This window comes from Rhinolophus ferrumequinum, chromosome 13 (genome assembly GCF_004115265.2).
Source record: "Rhinolophus ferrumequinum isolate MPI-CBG mRhiFer1 chromosome 13, mRhiFer1_v1.p, whole genome shotgun sequence".
Taxonomy (NCBI): Eukaryota; Metazoa; Chordata; class Mammalia; order Chiroptera; family Rhinolophidae; genus Rhinolophus; species Rhinolophus ferrumequinum.
This window is the reverse complement of record NC_046296.1, coordinates 41,459,728-41,476,793: the sequence shown is the minus strand read 5'-3', so window position 1 is coordinate 41,476,793 and position 17,066 is coordinate 41,459,728. Positions and strand designations below refer to the sequence as shown.

The window sequence follows — 17,066 nt, the reverse complement described above, 5'->3', positions numbered from 1 at the left end:
CATCACCATCGTCATCTGAATGAAAACAGCTATAAACTATAATTTCAAAAATAACAAGCTCTTAGCCTGGCTATTCAGAATGACACACTTGGATTCCTAAAACACTGCATATCACATATCAGAGTAAATGATACACAGGCAACCAAGGGGGGCAATAATTAGTACTGTTCTGATGCACAATACAAAGATAAGAGTTTTATTCCTTCATACAGAAGAAACTGAAAAACATGTACCGATCTACATTTTCAAAAGAATGAAAAGGAGTGAGGCTTTCAGGGAAAGTAGAAGAAAGATAATGTGATAATTTTAGAATCTCCTCCAAATCTCTGCCATATTAATATTGTTATGAGGAATTCCACTTTTCTTATTCACCCAAGCCTAAGGTTTTGCTAAGCAAAGCTTCAACTGCCTATAACATAAAAATCAAGTCAGACTATTGACTTTGAACTTGTAGGGGGCGGGGCTACTTACTTATACCTGGAGCAACATACCCTTTAGGTTTCAAAGAGAAAAATGATCCACAATTGTAAAAAAAAAGGTGTTTACTTCAGAAGCGACATGCTTTAACTATTCTATGCACTAGCCTAAAATCACCTTCTGATGATACTGAACAAACTGATCTAAGATTCCAAGTACAGGCAGGAAAAGAGTCAGGAGGAGGATAGAACAGCTTGGAGAGACATAGTATACTTTCTGAGAACAGAAACTTGACCTCCATTTTTGTTACAGATTCATATATAATAGTTTCTCATTTGTCCTATCCAGCCCTTCTCCCCTCTTCTATGCGACTCTGTAACACACCTATGTACTTTACTTGTTGCTAATCTTTAAGCTACTTACTAGGGTCCACACATATTAATGTCTGCACAATTTCCAAGATACCTTTCATTTTTGTATCTATTTGGTTGGAGACTCTCAGAAAAAAAAAAAAAAAAAGATTTCCAGGGAGCACAAAATCTAAATTCCTTATCCTGGCTCACAAAGCTCTCCATGTTTGGACATCTCATTCAACTTTGTCTTACACCATTCTGTTCTTTAAATACATCCAAGGGCTTTTGTATTGGCTGATCCCATTGCTTGAAAAGTTTTTTCTCAGAAAGCTGCTGCTTCTTGTCATTCAAGCCTTGATTTACTTTAGTGTAAAGAGGAAAGAGAGACTTTTCCTTACCACCAAACTTTGTAACATCAAAAATCATATTGGTTATCTGATAGGTTCTTACTATTTTCTAGATGTCCTTTAAAATATAAACTCCATGGTATCAGGGACACACTCTGTCCTACCCACATCTCTACTCCCAGTACCTAGAACTGGGCCTGAACAGGGAGCTCAAGGAATATCTGTTGAATAAATGAATGACCTGTAACTTACCGACTCCATTAAATGCATCATTCAAAAAGCCCAGGTTGACAAAGAGGGTACAGTAACTAGAAAAGAAAGTATAAACAAAAGTGCTTTCCAATGACAAGAGGTGCCACCATTAGAGCCAGCAGGTGAGTCAGCTCCTTAGCTTCCTTAAACAGGTATAAACACATTCAGAATCCCCACATACCAAGGTCATCGCACTTATAGGAAGACAGTTTCTACTGAAATCCCCAAGTAACCTATCAAACTCAACTCCCTTCACCTACATGCTACCTCAAGAGATAATTTTTTCCCTCCAGATTCAAGAACAAAACCAAAGATAGGATTCAAAACCCAGTATAGGGTTCATGTTTACGTAGAATGTTAACTGAGGTTTGTACAGTTGTCAACATGGGGTAGAAGCTATGTTTCAAATGACCAATACTTCTAAATTTTAACAAATACAACATTTAATCCAAGGTTATAACTAACCTTTTCCCCTCTTTCTTAAGGCTCTTTGGACGACCTTCTCCAGGCCTGTAGCTTCAACCACTTCCTCTGTATAGGTAACTCTCAAATACATACCTCCAGCCAGAGTAACTAACTGTCTCTGTCTGTCTGGGACAGAGGGGTTTCCCAGAACCCAGTGTTAAAAACTGGGGCGGTCCCAGGTTACCCTGTCTCTGAAACTGACCCCTCTCCCAATCTCTTGACCTGTATTTCCAACTGTCCGACGTTTCTCTGGGCAGCCGCCGAACACCACCTCAAACTCAACATGTCAAAAGTACTATCGTGCCTCCCATCAGGCTCTTCTTTTGGCCTTACTTTTTGGTTAATGGCATTAGTTATTCTTCCCATCCCCTGGGATAGACAGCTCAGTAAGCAGAACTTTTGCTTGTCTTTCATTTCTGCCTTGTAAATTATCTAATTCATTTCTCTAATCTCCAAAATTAAAATGCTAGACTGGAAGTTCCTCTAAGAACCAGAACCACGTTTTACCAATACTTCATCCTCTATACTGCCTACCTATCACAAATCCCTGTACAAAGCAGGTGATACTAAACTTTTGTTGAACTGCAAATCTCTGAAGCACTATCAAGTTCCAAAACAACTTGGATTCCAGTGCTGGCTCTTTCACCAACTACTTAGGTGGTTGTGGACAAATCACTTGATTTCTCAGTACCCAAGAATAAAAATAAAAAAACTATTATTAAAATGCTTTGAAATTCAATGAGATATTATTATTACCTGGGTTAACGTTACAAATAGAGAAAGCAATGACCCTAAATTCTGTAAGTACCTGAAGCTGCTGATGAGAATGTCCCCAAAGCACCTCCTCATGGCCCCCCACAAGCCTTACCTCCTTGTTCAGGCCTTCACACGACTCTCTTAGATCTAGTTAGTTCAAATATAGACCCTAATAACTGTCTCTAGGTTCACAGCAACCTCGGCCTACCACCACACCATCCTCTCAATGGCCAAACAGTGTTTCTAACACTGCATCTTGCACACAGTAGATGTTCAAGAAACCTTTTGCTGAGTGATTAAATAAGGACCAACTAGGGTTGGTGCCAGCAGCTGCACTCATCCCTGTAGCTTCCATTAGGCAGGTAATTGCAAAACCAGGTGTAGAAAAGGAGGGCTGGAACTTTAAGGCTTCGCCATGAAGTCCCTGTGCCTATAAAAACACAATAGCTTAATCTAGAGTTGACTCGTCAATGAACCTTCTGTTTACTCCCCAACAAGGAAAGATTACTTTATAAGGAAGTGATTTCAAAACTCCAGAGTTGCTGGTGTTTATGATATTGAAGGAATTGATAAGTAAAAATGGAACCACACAAGGTTCCCAAGAACAATGAGACACACTTGGATTGTTTATTTTGGTTCCTCATCACACAATCCAGGGGTCAGCCAGGAAAAGGGAAAGGTTCCTGAGTAAAGCAGTCCTTGGTTCTTTGTGCCAATTCTATGCAGTCACCAGCTACAGCCTTGGGGAATTCCAGGCCTGCTTTTGTGAGCGAGCGCCTCTCCTCTAAAGGAGCAGACATCCTTTGTCTGAAGGCTCTTTTGTTTTATTTCACTCCCATGTCAAATTAATTCCAAATACACAGCGTCTTTAGTCTCTGAGTACATCATAAAAACTGTAACTTTCTTACAAGGGATTCAAGGTTCTTCATAAACAACTCTCACTAAATGTTATTAATCCACAAAATACTCCTAAGAGATCAGTTTACCAGTTCTAAAGGAAGTTTACTAAAAATGTATCCAATTTCCCTCAATCTTTCATAGTAGAAATCCCCAGACTTTCCTAGTCAGAAACTAGAAAGCAGCACTGTATAATGAACAGAAAGCTGAGCTGAGAGCGGCCTTGGAAAGCAGAACTCTTTATTTTATCAAAGAGGACACAGCAGCCCAGAGAAGTTAAATGGCTTTCCTAGTGTCAAAAAAGTTGGTAGGTGGAACTCAGCGCTAATTCATACCTCATATTCTTTCCTCTACACTCCCAGGGAGGTGGTGGTTAAGGGTAAGGGTGGGGGAGGAACTAGACCACTCTAATTTTCCTGTTCATCACAGTCAAGTAGTAGTAGAAATGTAAAAAAAAAAAAAAAAAAAAGCTGACAGAAAAGAGGCCCTACTAAAAGTAACTGAAATGGACAGGCCAGACCATAGCTGATGTTTAGGCCCTTGTGTTGTCTTGAGCAGATCACTGGAGCAAATTATTGTTCCATAAACAGATTAGTCCAATTTCTATCCACAAGGCTATCTCACTCTTTGTGGATAAGTATTCTAAGATAAGCATAAAACCTGCACGCTGAAATCAAATTACATATGTTGTATACCCAACTAATAGGTCATTAGACTATTTTGTGCCAATAAATCAGGTACCCTGACTACAAAGTGGCTTTCCAATGGCTTCATCCATTCACCTAAGTATGGTAACACAGCTATTTTTTGTGGCATTCTGATTAGTTATATTACTGTTGTTAATTAAGAAATGTTCCCTTCATTTCCTCAAACTCATTGAGTATGGTTATTTTTCCTAACTTAGAGATTCTCCCACTCTCCAATGATTTCTTAAGCTAAATTCTCCACTCCATTCATTCTTTGGTCAAGTATTATGTTTATTATTTCAAAATTCATGTTTATTACTGCAATTAAACTAAACAGTGACAGATGTGTAAGAAGGTTGTGCCCATGTGCACACACATTTTTAAAAAAGAACATAACTCTGAAGCATGGAGAAGTTTTAAGCCTGAAAAATGATTTGCCCAAATGGGATCCAGTGAGAAAGCTACATATCAACAGAAGCCATCTCAGCCTCCCTCGCCTTCAAATATGGTTGGTTTACTGCAGGCTCAGCTACAGGCACTGGCAATAATAATGATGACCAAATCTAAATTGAATTACTAATCAGAAGGTCATGAAAGGAAGGGCAAAATATAGTGGATTTAAAGAAGTGGTTAGAAGGATGTACCAGGTTCTTTTAATATTTAATATAACCATGCCCTGAGATCAAGGAGAAATAAAAATAATATTAAAAACTCTGGGACTTTACTAACAAAGCTGAGACACACGTTAGTCTCTGAAAACAAGATTCTTCTATTCTGGTGTCTAAATGACTCAGTATGATTCTGAGAACTTTAAAAACGATATTCAAAGTTCCAGAAAGAAGGTAATATCTGTCTCAACTATGGAGTGGTCTTAAAAGTACAAATCCAGGGGTCACAAACCAAAACAAAGATTTAGAATTTAAACATTAAGACATCCTACTTTTCCCCACAACCTTTAAATCTACTATACCTAGAAATGGAAAATTTGAAGAATTTTCTCTGTCTATAAAAAATTAACATGGATCCCAGAGTGGATCATAATTTAGTTATTCTTTAATTATTAAAATTTCAAATAAAATTCATAGGACACTTAGAAATAAAAAGTGTCTTAGTCACATTTGTCAAAGGAGATGAGAATAAAGATTCAGATAAGATTTTACATTCTTTCATTTAGAATTGAATGACATTTTCCAAAATCTCATACATTCCATTCCATATTTATTTCTTGCTCTATTGCATATTCTTTAGAGACTTGGTCTTTCATTCTCCAGTAAAGGTAGAAGAAATTATTTTTTCATTATATTTCATAAGAAGTTTCTTGTTGAATTTGAATTATAGTAGCTATAATTAACTGATGAAAGCTTAAATACATATTTAAATTACTTCTGTCCTCCATAATTGTTGATGTCCATGAGTCAGAACCAGCATTTAATGAGAAAAACTGTTAAATGTCAGTAGTTCATTTTTTCAGGCCAATAATGTGAAAATGATTATAATTATTGCAATAAATATTTGTAGGTTAAGCTACATTTCAAAAAGCAGAGCAATTCAAATATATGAAGAGTAAGACAATACCAAGTTCTAACGAACCTCCCTTCTAGATTTAGAATTATAGCCAGTAATTTAGTCCCCTTGTAGTTAAGCTTTTAATTTACAGTTGGACAAATGAACACTAGATTCCCTGGCTTAACACCTTAGTTTAGGATTCTGTTCATTTTCATTGAAAGAACAACTAACATACAAAGGTAACAGAGAGTAAACAGGCAAGCATGAATTTCATCAGAAACTTAATGCACTTAACCATCCAATCAAATGCTCAGGCAGGTAATTATGCATAGGTAGGTAATTATGTTTTTATTTAAGAGATGAATATTTCATCAAGTTCTAAACAGAAAGCAGATTCCAGAAAATTAACTCAACATATTGTTTGTGTGTGTGCGCGCGTGCAACTGTTACTTTCAAAATAATTCCCAGAAAAAAGAATAGTATTTCCCATTCCTATTTATTCTTAGATGATTATTTAATAGTGAATAATTTAATTAGTTCAATCGTGAATTGTTTAATAGATTGTTTAATAGTGAAGTCAGTTTACATCCAATTCAAACAATGTGGCTCATGTTTAACTCTTCAGTTATGTATCCATTAATCTCTTAACATGCTTCCTTCCTTAACACAGCTGTAGTTCAAGAGGTGGCCGGCAGCTGGCCTCCATTTCAGTGGATTTTCATGAATGCCCACATTTCTTTTTGCAAACTTTAAAAATGTTATATGCCTAAATAATTTTTCCATAACTTAAGAGCTTATAAAAAGCTTTCAAAAGGATCCAAAAGAAATACATTTTCTTTTAAAAATAAAAACCAAACAAAAGGAAGCCACACACACTGTAAAGATGTTCTCTGTAAAACATTCTGTTCAGCAGACCTAAAATGTCGGCAAAGGGATCAAGAACCACTTGGTTTGGAAGCGATAGTCGAGAGCACACAACAGGTTGGTTAAAAGCCCGTAGTGAAGGCCATGAGCTGATCTTTAAAGCAGATTTGGAGCGGCTGAGACACCGAGCACTGGGCCTTCCTATCATTCTGTATCACCCAAACCAATCCCCTATCTCCAATATTAAATATTCATATTTCTACCAAGATATGCCATCATCATCTCACACTCTAACACATACCACACAAATGTGTTTATTTTTATTAAATTAATTCCTTCTTTCCATTTCCTCGCCTTTGCTAATATCAATCCCATTTTTCTGGTCACCAAGAATTAAACCACAGGAACAACTGTGGACTCCCTGGTGATCTCCATCACTCACATTCAGTTGGTTCACGTACCTGACTGAATTTTTCAAAGATGGTCACCATAATATCTCCCATCCCACATGTATTTCTACAATATGATTTTGCCACTTCGCCATCAAACAGTGGAGTCTAATTCCTCTCCCCTTCGTCTGGACTGGACTTAAGACTAATTAATTAACAAAAGAATGTGACTGAAGCAATGCCATAAGACTTCCGGGCCTTCGTCAGAATAAACCATGCAGCTTCTGCCTGGTTCTCTTGGAACACTCTTTCTGGGGGATGCAAGCTGCCATATAAGAATTTCAATTACCCTAAGAATGCCATGCTGAGAGGCCACATGTAGTCTCAACTAGGCCCAGTCTTCTGGCTATCCTACCAAGGAGCCATAAATGTGAATACAGCTATCTGGGACCCTCCTGACCAGCTCACCTGCCAATTGAAAGTCACCAACTGAAATCAGTAAATACTCTGAGGAGAAGAATCACCCAGTTGAGCATTCTTTAATCCTTGAAACATAAAATCATGAAATATGTCCACACCTTTCCTTCTAAGCATTCAGTAAGTCCTGTGTGGAGCGATTACTGCGTGAGGCTGAATAATGAGACACCACCTCTTTTTCTCCATTCCCAGAGCCATCATCACAGAGGAAGCTCCTATCACCTCAAATCTAGATCGTTATAATTCATTCCAGGTTCTCCTCACTTCAATCTGTCACTACAATCCACCTAACCTAACACTTTCAACCGAAAAACTACTTTTATACACCAACACCACAACCAACATCAATTTCGTAATATTTTACATTTGTAGAATGTTTTATAATGCAAAACGATCTTCATAAATATCTATTTTACTTGATCCATACAACAAAAGCCAGAGAGATCTGACAATAGACCAAATATTCTTTTCCTTACTATAGAGATGAAGAGATCTGATTCTAAGGAGCTTCACTTTCCTACAATCTCATTACCAACAAACGGAATGGATATAAAGAGAAGTGTTTGTGTCATAAACTACTGCTCTTTCTTTCTTCTACAATCCCTCCCCTCCTATTATCTATTTCAGGTCAAAAAAGTCTTCAATGCCTCTCTCAATCCCTACTACAGCAAACCGACTTTCTAGGTATCCATAATTTGGCTAACCACTCGTATGGTATTGCCTAGTCAACTCCACCACCACCACCACCACAGTAAGTCCAGCTTATTTATTCACCTAACAATATGCCATGCTGATGCTAGCCTTCTGAACATTTGCTCACAAAGTTTCCTCCTTTCTACTTAAACCTTACTTACACATTAACACAAATTTCACCTCCTCCATTAAGCTCTATCAGCCTTCCCTGTTGCTTTCTCTCTCTGATATTCCTACAGAATTTGTAAATTTCACCCAAATATTGACAATTACATTGGATTGTTTATCTTTTTCAAATGTGTTAGTCTCACTTTCCAGGCTTATACTCAGCTAACACACATCCACATGCGTCCATGTAGTGATGCTGGATGCTTATAGCCAGTGTCCTCTTGAAACAGTCAGTGCCCATGACATACCATTTGTTAAATATTTTGAATTTCATCCCTGCTTATTTCCAAACTAAACCATAAGCTCTTTGAGAAGAGGAACCCTGTCTTATAAAGAAGTATTATATCCTCCAAACCAAGCACAGTATTAAGCACACAACTAGTGTTCAATATATATTTGTTAATAGATTTGAAGGGAGTGAAATGTGTTGTGTTAAGAGAAAAACATATTCCTAAATCATGTCTACATTGGAAGGAAAGTGTTGAAAAGATAACAAAATATTTTTAAGATCAGTAGTTTAATGTCAGGAACACTTTTTAATGCATCATTTAAAGATATTCTGTGCAGCCCGTAACTGCCAAAATGTTTTATAAATGTTTTTCCCAGGAGTGTGAAAAAAATGCTTCAAAAATATCCAAGGAGTGGATGTCTTAACAGCCCAAAATAAAATGTTTGCTGAGGCTACAAGGCTGGCAGAACTCTGCTTCATTTCAAAAAGTTTCCAGGCAATGGAAATGTTTTCCTGGAAAATACTACCTTTTATTTAGAGAACACTTGCCATGAACACTTAGTCATTAAGAAATTTAAGGTTTCCTCAGAAGCTCTTTGGAGGAAATCTAGTATATGAATGAATGAAATTATCAGCACCTAGAATGTAAAAAAAACACCATACATTTGGCTAAATATATGAAATCTACCTAGTTTTCCAAGCAAGGGGGAAAAAATCTGTTATATGTTTTGTTCTATTTACTGTCTTTTAAATTTTTCTGTAAGATAAAACTATGAAATAAAACCCCACAAAATCCTTAAGTGTTTGTCTGTAATACACACATCCAAAAAACTAGAGGAATGCCAAGTAATTTTCAAACAGAAACAATAGTCATTTCATTCAAAGAAAAGAAATAGTAACTTCAAAGCTATTTTTAGCAAAATCTTTGAGTTTGCTTCAAATCACCTTTCAATGAGAGAGCAACTTAGTTTGGAGATTTCACTCAATCGTCTGCAGTAAATCATACAATGAAACCTAAGAAAACAATTTCTTCTAAGAGTTCTGAAGCCAACTAAGTCTTGCTCTTTTAAACATCTAAATTCTAAAAGACACAACTAAATTCTACTTCAAGCACATGGTTGGTACATTAGGCTTTTAAAAATGTACACAAAAGGATTATTTGTTTTATTTTACCTGTTTAGTATTTCAGTGAGTTTCACAAAGCCAGTGTAAGCCAGTTCAAATGCTCCTCTGTGCCGGGACTGTAAAAGGTGTTGTTTAAAGTGATCTCCTATTTCTTTCACCTTTAAAACAAAATTAAAAATAAGTGTTTCATTTAATCTTACATTTATAGGTGTATTTATGTCAGTAATATCATTTAGAACTCAGGTCTAGATGTCCACCCATAGCATTCACTATGTGATAGGTAGTATATGAAGCATTTTTGTATCACATTTAATCCATACAATAAGTCCATGAAATAAGGTCTATTATTTCTACTTTACAATAGGAAAAGTAAGGCCCAGAAAGGCCAAGTAACTTATTCAAGGTTGCACAGCAAGGAAGTGGTATGAATAGAACCAGTACATAAACCCAGGCAGTTTGGAACCAGTTGGTAATCTCTAACTGCTACATTAGAACTGCCTCCCTATGCCAGCTTCACAAACCTCCCTGTGTTCTTTGTTAGCACACACCATTGAACACACCAACAGCAAATTACACAAGGTGACAACCCTCACACACCTAGGCGTGTGAGGTGAAATAATTACCTTTTTCTCCCTCTCAAAAAATGTTCTTCTGTTGTGGTTATAATAGACATAATAAAATTCACCATTTTAACCACCTTTAAAGGTACAGTTCCGTGGCGCTCAGTATATTCACAATGTTGTACAGCCATCACCACCGTCCGCCTACAGAACTTTTACATCTTCCCAAAATGAAACTCCAACCCATTAAACAACTCCCAGTAATTACCTTTCAAAGATATACAAATGTTAATGGCAAGATATAGTGCAAAGGCCTCCTGAAAATTGACAGACATTACTTTGAGTCGGAACCATGGAATGTCCTGAAATGCTACCCGCTTGCCTCTATGTTGCCTTTCTGCATGCAAAGTTTGACAAGTAACAAATATGACAATTTATTCTAAAGAAGACATGACTGACCATTAGTTGTTGATGAGGTTTTATACAGAATTAACCGTTAAATTGGTCGGGCTGACTGTACTTCTATACCACTAAGACTTGGTGGCTATAGGCTTTAGAAAAATCCAGATTTTGTATACAACTGAGGATCAAAGCTATAATCGGTTATCTCTTGACTCAGGTTCTCCCAAGCAGATCACAGTATGGTGAAAAGGCAAGCTGAGCCACGATGTTAGGTGAGCTTACCTAGAAACCCCTTGTACCTCAGAGCAGTGCCTAGATTAGTGTGCTGAATACGTTAGAGATGACAAACAGGGCAAAGAGTAGTAAAACAGGTGGCCATCGGCAAGTATATCAGTTTCCTTATCTATAAACTAGGGATAACAGTACTTGCCTCACAGGTTGTGAATTAAAATGAGTTAATAAATATGGGAGCTCAGAACAGGCTCATAACATATCATCCAGTTCAGTTCAATATGAGCTTTGTCTGGGTTTCCAAATAGAAGAAAAATAAAGACATACTCCATACTCAAAATATATCTGATTATAAAGACAATGAGTGATACATTTACAGAAATAAGAATCAGATAAATAAAATAAGAATCAGATAAAACCAACAAAGAACCAAAAAAGCAGTACATCATAGAAATTTTTAAATTCTCACACTTTAAAATCCAAAAGAGTGGCATGTCATGTTCTTCAGCTAAAGTTACCAGAAAACTTACCTAAAGTTTTCAGGTAAAGATCTGATGATACTCCTAATTTTCAATATTTCTTAAAGGCCACATACTTTTAGTTGTCAAAAGTGACAGTCAGGGTAAGTCTTATCATTTTATCTTCAATATGGTAAATTTCAGAGTGTATTATGAACCTACTGTAATTATCAAGCCATAACTCTGAAATTAACCGCCAAGATAGACCTGAAGCTCAATAATGCTAAAAAACCGGAAAACACCAGTTAGCTAACTTTTATGACCATCATTTCTATTATTCAAGGAATAAAAGAAAATTTCTAAGGTTTTAGGCCACAGAATATACAGAAAAAAACAAAACATGAAGTCATAGAGATGGAGTCTCTCTAATTTCCTTAATTTTTTCAAAATATTATAGATATTAAAACATATTTCAGGAAAACATAAATGTTGCTGGTAAAGTGCTTCTCTATAGACTTACAAAGTTCTTAAGCAAAGATCCTCTTTTCATTGCTTCCTGTATCCTAACTCCCATCAAAGGGGCCTAAACCAAACAGCATACAATAAAATCAAAGACCTCAGAAGTGTGACCAGTGGCTAGTCTTCTCAAGGGTGGATCTGAACTCTAGGTAATCCTGGCCTCAGAATAAAGAATGAGGTTCTAAGACACAAGTGAAAGGCAGACAGTTTTTCCTCGTGTCATTTTGTATTTAATTTCACAACAAACCCACCCAGGTAATACCCAGGCTTATGAATTTTTCCCTTTAAAGAGTATAAAACTTGTTAATCAGACAGTAAGTATTTCTTTAGCACTCTGTCAAATGCTTAGCAGCTTAGTGCTAGGGTAGATAAGGAAGAACAAAACAAGATCGTCTGTCCCCAAGGTGTTTTCGGTTCAGAGAAAAATCAATATGCTGGGTGGTACCCATTAGAAGCTTAACAGCTCCAAGAAATGAAAGATCCCTCTGTACTAGAATAAATTATTAGAAGAAGCTTCATGTCCAGACCTGTAACAGGATATACTTGGGTGGGCCAAAATGGAAGAGAATAACTAACATGGAAAGAGGCTGGGTGGCTAGAATGAATGAATAAACACTTAGTGAGTACCTGCTACCTGCCAGACATTTTACTGGGTCTTTTTATATGAAAGAACATAGAATATATAGGACAGGGTTAGCAAACCTGGCTGAATGGCCTCGAGGTTTTATGCTAGAAAACAGTGGAAGACAGAGTTGCAAGGTAGGGGTGTACCCCCTTACCAAAAGTGGGAGGAGTTAGCTGGATAGTGTGGTCTCTGAACAGTAGGACGGAAAAAGCGCCATACTGATACCCTTCCACTGGAAAATCAGACTACAGGGTACAGAGCTGATGCAAACAACTCAGAAAATTAATGACAAGTCAGAATCAGAAACAGTCTTTTAATTTTAAAAATGAAAAAGTCCTCTGAAAATTCCAACCCAATTGTATTTCTGTTAGATGCCACTGAGGTCCTCTTTACAGTTCACAAAAAGCTTTCTTTTAACATGGACGATGTCTTTACAAAATACTTTCTTAATAAATAACATTCAAGGTTTTTGAAAGGGAATTAAGATAAAAATGCAAAAGAAAAAAAGGGGGAGCACTGATTTCTATTCCTAAAATTAAATTCTAGTCGCTGTCTTTTTAAGTTTAGCAGCTCCTGGTCCTAACTTTTCATAAAACCTACTTCTATAGGCAAATTAATATGCTTTATGTATTTACAGGGTGTAAATTTCTACAGGGTAAGACTGCTGCATGTCGTGTCTCTCGGCACCTATAATTCTCCAGCAGACTGCTTAAGGGAGTGAAACGCTCATGTAGAGCATAAAACTCACAAAGGACAAAAGTAAGTGTATTTTTTATTTGTCCTTTATCTATACAGTAGATAGGAATACAGTAGAAAAATCAAAGCTAATCCCACTCATTATAAATTAGGTAAGCCCTAATTGGTGGACTTAAGTATTGGTCGGACGTTTCTACAAAGAACATTGTGCAGTAGTTATGATCTGAGACTCTGGAGCTGAGAGGGTTGAGTTCTTGAGGGTTGAGGGTTGAGGCCCTACTTGGCTTCTTTACTAACACGAGCTAATGAAGTTAACACAGACCCCTCATCTGTGAAATGGGGATAAAAGAAGAACCTACTTCACAGGATTATTCTGATGGAAAAAATGAGATTACACATATAAGCATTTAGCACAGTACCTGGCACAGAGTAGCAAACACTAAATGTCCATTTTTGGTTTTATTTTGTATCATGAAGTAGTTAAGACTTAATCCTACACCTTAATTTAAAGTATGACTTTCAGGCACAGCCACTTCTTAGAACCTTAGGAATGTCAATAGTTAGGAGTTTCTAATTCTACTTTGGTTAAATGGAACAGTTTATAGAAGTTTACACCTCAGTAAGATAATTAATGTTTTAAATGGTACATTCTCTACTATTGTGATGTCTTACTAACACCTGGGATTTCTTCAAAGCCTAAACATTGTTCTCCTACATAATAACAACAAAGATAATAGTTTTCTGGTCTTCAGACATCTTACTGGAATGTTTATTCTTTGCTTTCTAGTAAATTCTTAACCATGTGCCATTTGAACTGTTGTCCTTTAGGCTGACTTTTTAAAATGAATTTTGTCTTGTATCTCCTATTATATTTCTAAGCCCTTTGAGGTCAGAGAGCCACATACTGTGTTTCTTTATGTTCCCACAACACCCTTATTATAAGACAGTCCATAAATAGGTGACTAAATGATGTCCTTAACTTCATTTGACAGCTCAAAAATGGTGCCTGCATTTAGTAGAATTCAATGAATGCTTATTTGTAATTTCTAAAAAATAAACCTTGGCAAAGAAAATACAAAAGGCAATTTCTTTAAGACTTATGAATGTTAATACACATACATCCCATTTTGTCATCCATTGCAGAAAATCTAAAACAGTAACAAAAGACACTGAGGGAATGTATAAACCCAGTTAGAATGTATAAACATATATTATGAAAATTACAACAGAAACTAAAGTTTCTGTTGTAATTTTTTTGGTATTTAAAAAAGTACCAACAATAATTATTTTTATTCAGGTGATTTCTGTGGCAGTAATTACTAGGAAGGAGAAAGCAGCTTGACAATCTACCCAAAAAGCTTCTTTTTAGTGATATTAGAGGAAATATATGAATATATGAATTGATACTCTAGGTAGAGGAAGTTGTTTAAAAAAAAAAATCAGTAGGCACGGGGTATCAGATATCCCATGGAAAGAGGACCAACAAAATGTATCAAGCAAAAGCTCAACATCAGCAAAACATCCAGCTGGAAACCTAGACACAGACCAGTCAGGAAGTTGTGAGATAAGGTTGCATGGACCGCTCACTCCTTAAGGGTCTCGACTTACATCCCTCAAAGCTGGTTTTATCTCTGCCTCTTGTACAGGGACATTATGAAAGAACCTTTCATTATGTGATTACCTCGCAGGAGGAAAGTCAGACATGCCTCTGAATGGACACATTTTCCTCTTGGTGAAGTTGCAGAGGACACAGTGCCTCACAAGAAGTGATTTAGGGAAATGAGTCATTTGCTAAAAAGTTCAGTAGCAAGTTGCCTTACTGTCCTGTTGCTTGCAAAAATTTGGTTGCATACGGGAAGTAGGGAAAATTCAATTTAAAGAAAAATTAAATGAACAGTTCAGAACAAAGCCAGCACTGTGCCGTGTCAGAACACAGACTGGAAGGAGAAGAATTGGGTTCCTGTCCCAGAGCTGCCACAAACCAGCTTTGTGATCTTGGGCAAACCAGGTACCATCCAAGGGCTTCAGTTTCCCCTTGTACAAGGGAGCTGGATAATATCATCTCTGTGATCCTTCCAGCTCTAATAGTTTGTGAATACAGCACTGAATACTCGGAATTATAAATGAGCACCAGTTCTTCTCATACAGTAACAAAAATCCCCCAAATTGTAATCTCACTACCTGCTGGCTTGTTAGAAACTACACTCCACTCATGTATGCAGTATTTACGTGGTCACACCTTTAACAAAGGGCCATAAAATCGGGATGGGCTTCAAGGAATTGGGCTACAAAAGACATCTTCCCTGTCAACATTTAAGACATCAACTTTCAGACTGTAACAGAATTAACACTACTTTTTCAAGAGTGAAGGGTGAGTGGAGAGAAGAGAAGCAGGAGACTGAACATCAGTATTTTAGGTTGTAGGAAACAGCCTCCTTCATCCATTGAGAGAAAAGCAGATCAGTTATTATTGTCTTGGGAATAAGAAATGCAAGCTCTACATTCTCCCTCACAAAGGGTTGCATTCTGACTGCAAGGCACTTCACTGCCTCTGCTCTGCAGGTTTGTTATGGTCACGCTCGCCTAAGGTGTTGACTTTTAAATTCTTAGTTTTGGCACGAGGTGCATAGAGGAGCTAGTGTTGTCAGGGCGACTTGTGCCCTTGGAAGAAGGTGGACCTTACGTGTGACCCAGCCACTCCAATGTACATTACATTCTTCTCTGTCACTTATATGTTTTGTAACTCTTCAAAGTTTTAAGTACGTGGGAGTATTTTTAATTGAAAGGAATTTCGTGAGCGAAAGTTTATGTTTAAAAGCAGGACTCCTCTAGTAACATGAATACTACTAATTTCTTGAAGACTTGGGGTTTTCACTGACCAAATGCTCCTAAACTGAGGCATTTCTTTGATTAACGTCAGCATGATCAAGAGTAAAGTTTTCCACAGAAGGCAGGGTTTCCATGTCAGAACAGTACTGTCACTGTTGATCATTCATTCAGTGGTTAATTTCTTCTCAAACCTATATATGTCACCACGTGAATGGCAACATGGAAAAAGGACTGAACCTCATTAGAATAGAAACAACTATTATATAGAAAAACAGGATGCTATTTTTTATTCAAAACAGGTCATTAGAATGGTTCTTTGGGTTCTAAGAGCCTCTCTTTGTTACTGTCGCCGTCGTTCTTCTACAGACATCTTTCATTTTACGTTCATTCGCAATATTAACATGGTGATCCCACATAAGTTAAATTCTTAAGATCTGGGTACTCTTTAAAGGTGGCAAGGCAAAATCATTTTCATAGGAAGCTTCAGGTCTTTCTCAGTTACAGTAAAAACAAAACATGTTTCCCTTCCTTTTTTTTTTTTTTTAAACACTATCCAACAAACCCCCCAAAACTATATGTTTTAATTTGTCCTTGAAAAGTTGAGAAGCTAAGGGACTCCGGCACATATTTACTGCTTGAGAAGATGGTGAACATCAGTGAAGTCATCATTAATCATAGCTGGATTCCTCAGCAAAGATGTTGGCATTGGCACTGCAGTCAGTCACCAGCAATGACTGCAAGTAACGCTAAGACACTAACGCCTATTTGATTTGGAAGAGAATAAGGAACAAGGAACATAATGATGCTGGCAGAATCCTGTTCCGCTTTGCCGGTCTCCATCTCAGGGGCCTTGCAACATCACAAGCCCAGCTGTTAACCAGATGCAAGCACATGAACCAGAGAGAGTGTGAGAATAAAAATATTAGCATTATTTCCATGGAACTCGTCACATGGTTATTAAAGAAACAGTCAGCATTAGCATACTACAATGTTTGTTTTGTTCTGAAACGTGGTAACACCCTCAGGGAAAAATTATCTTTATTTGAAAAAGGTTAAAAATGAAAGTACATGCTATGTATCTTTGCTGGAAAAGGGTGGGAAATGAATTTGTTGAAACCATAT

General features: G+C 37.0%; 1 protein-coding gene across 3 annotated transcripts in view; it reads right to left on the bottom strand.

Annotated features, from left to right (window-relative positions):
• THADA (THADA armadillo repeat containing) overlaps nucleotides 1-17,066 on the bottom strand; it is a 291,641-nt gene that overhangs the window by 232,679 nt on the left and 41,896 nt on the right. For all 3 annotated transcript variants that reach the window (XM_033125139.1, XM_033125141.1, XM_033125140.1), the window contains exon 22: nucleotides 9,673-9,782. In XM_033125139.1, the coding sequence (XP_032981030.1) occupies nucleotides 9,673-9,782 (110 nt within the window). The remainder of the gene's footprint in view (nucleotides 1-9,672; nucleotides 9,783-17,066) is intronic.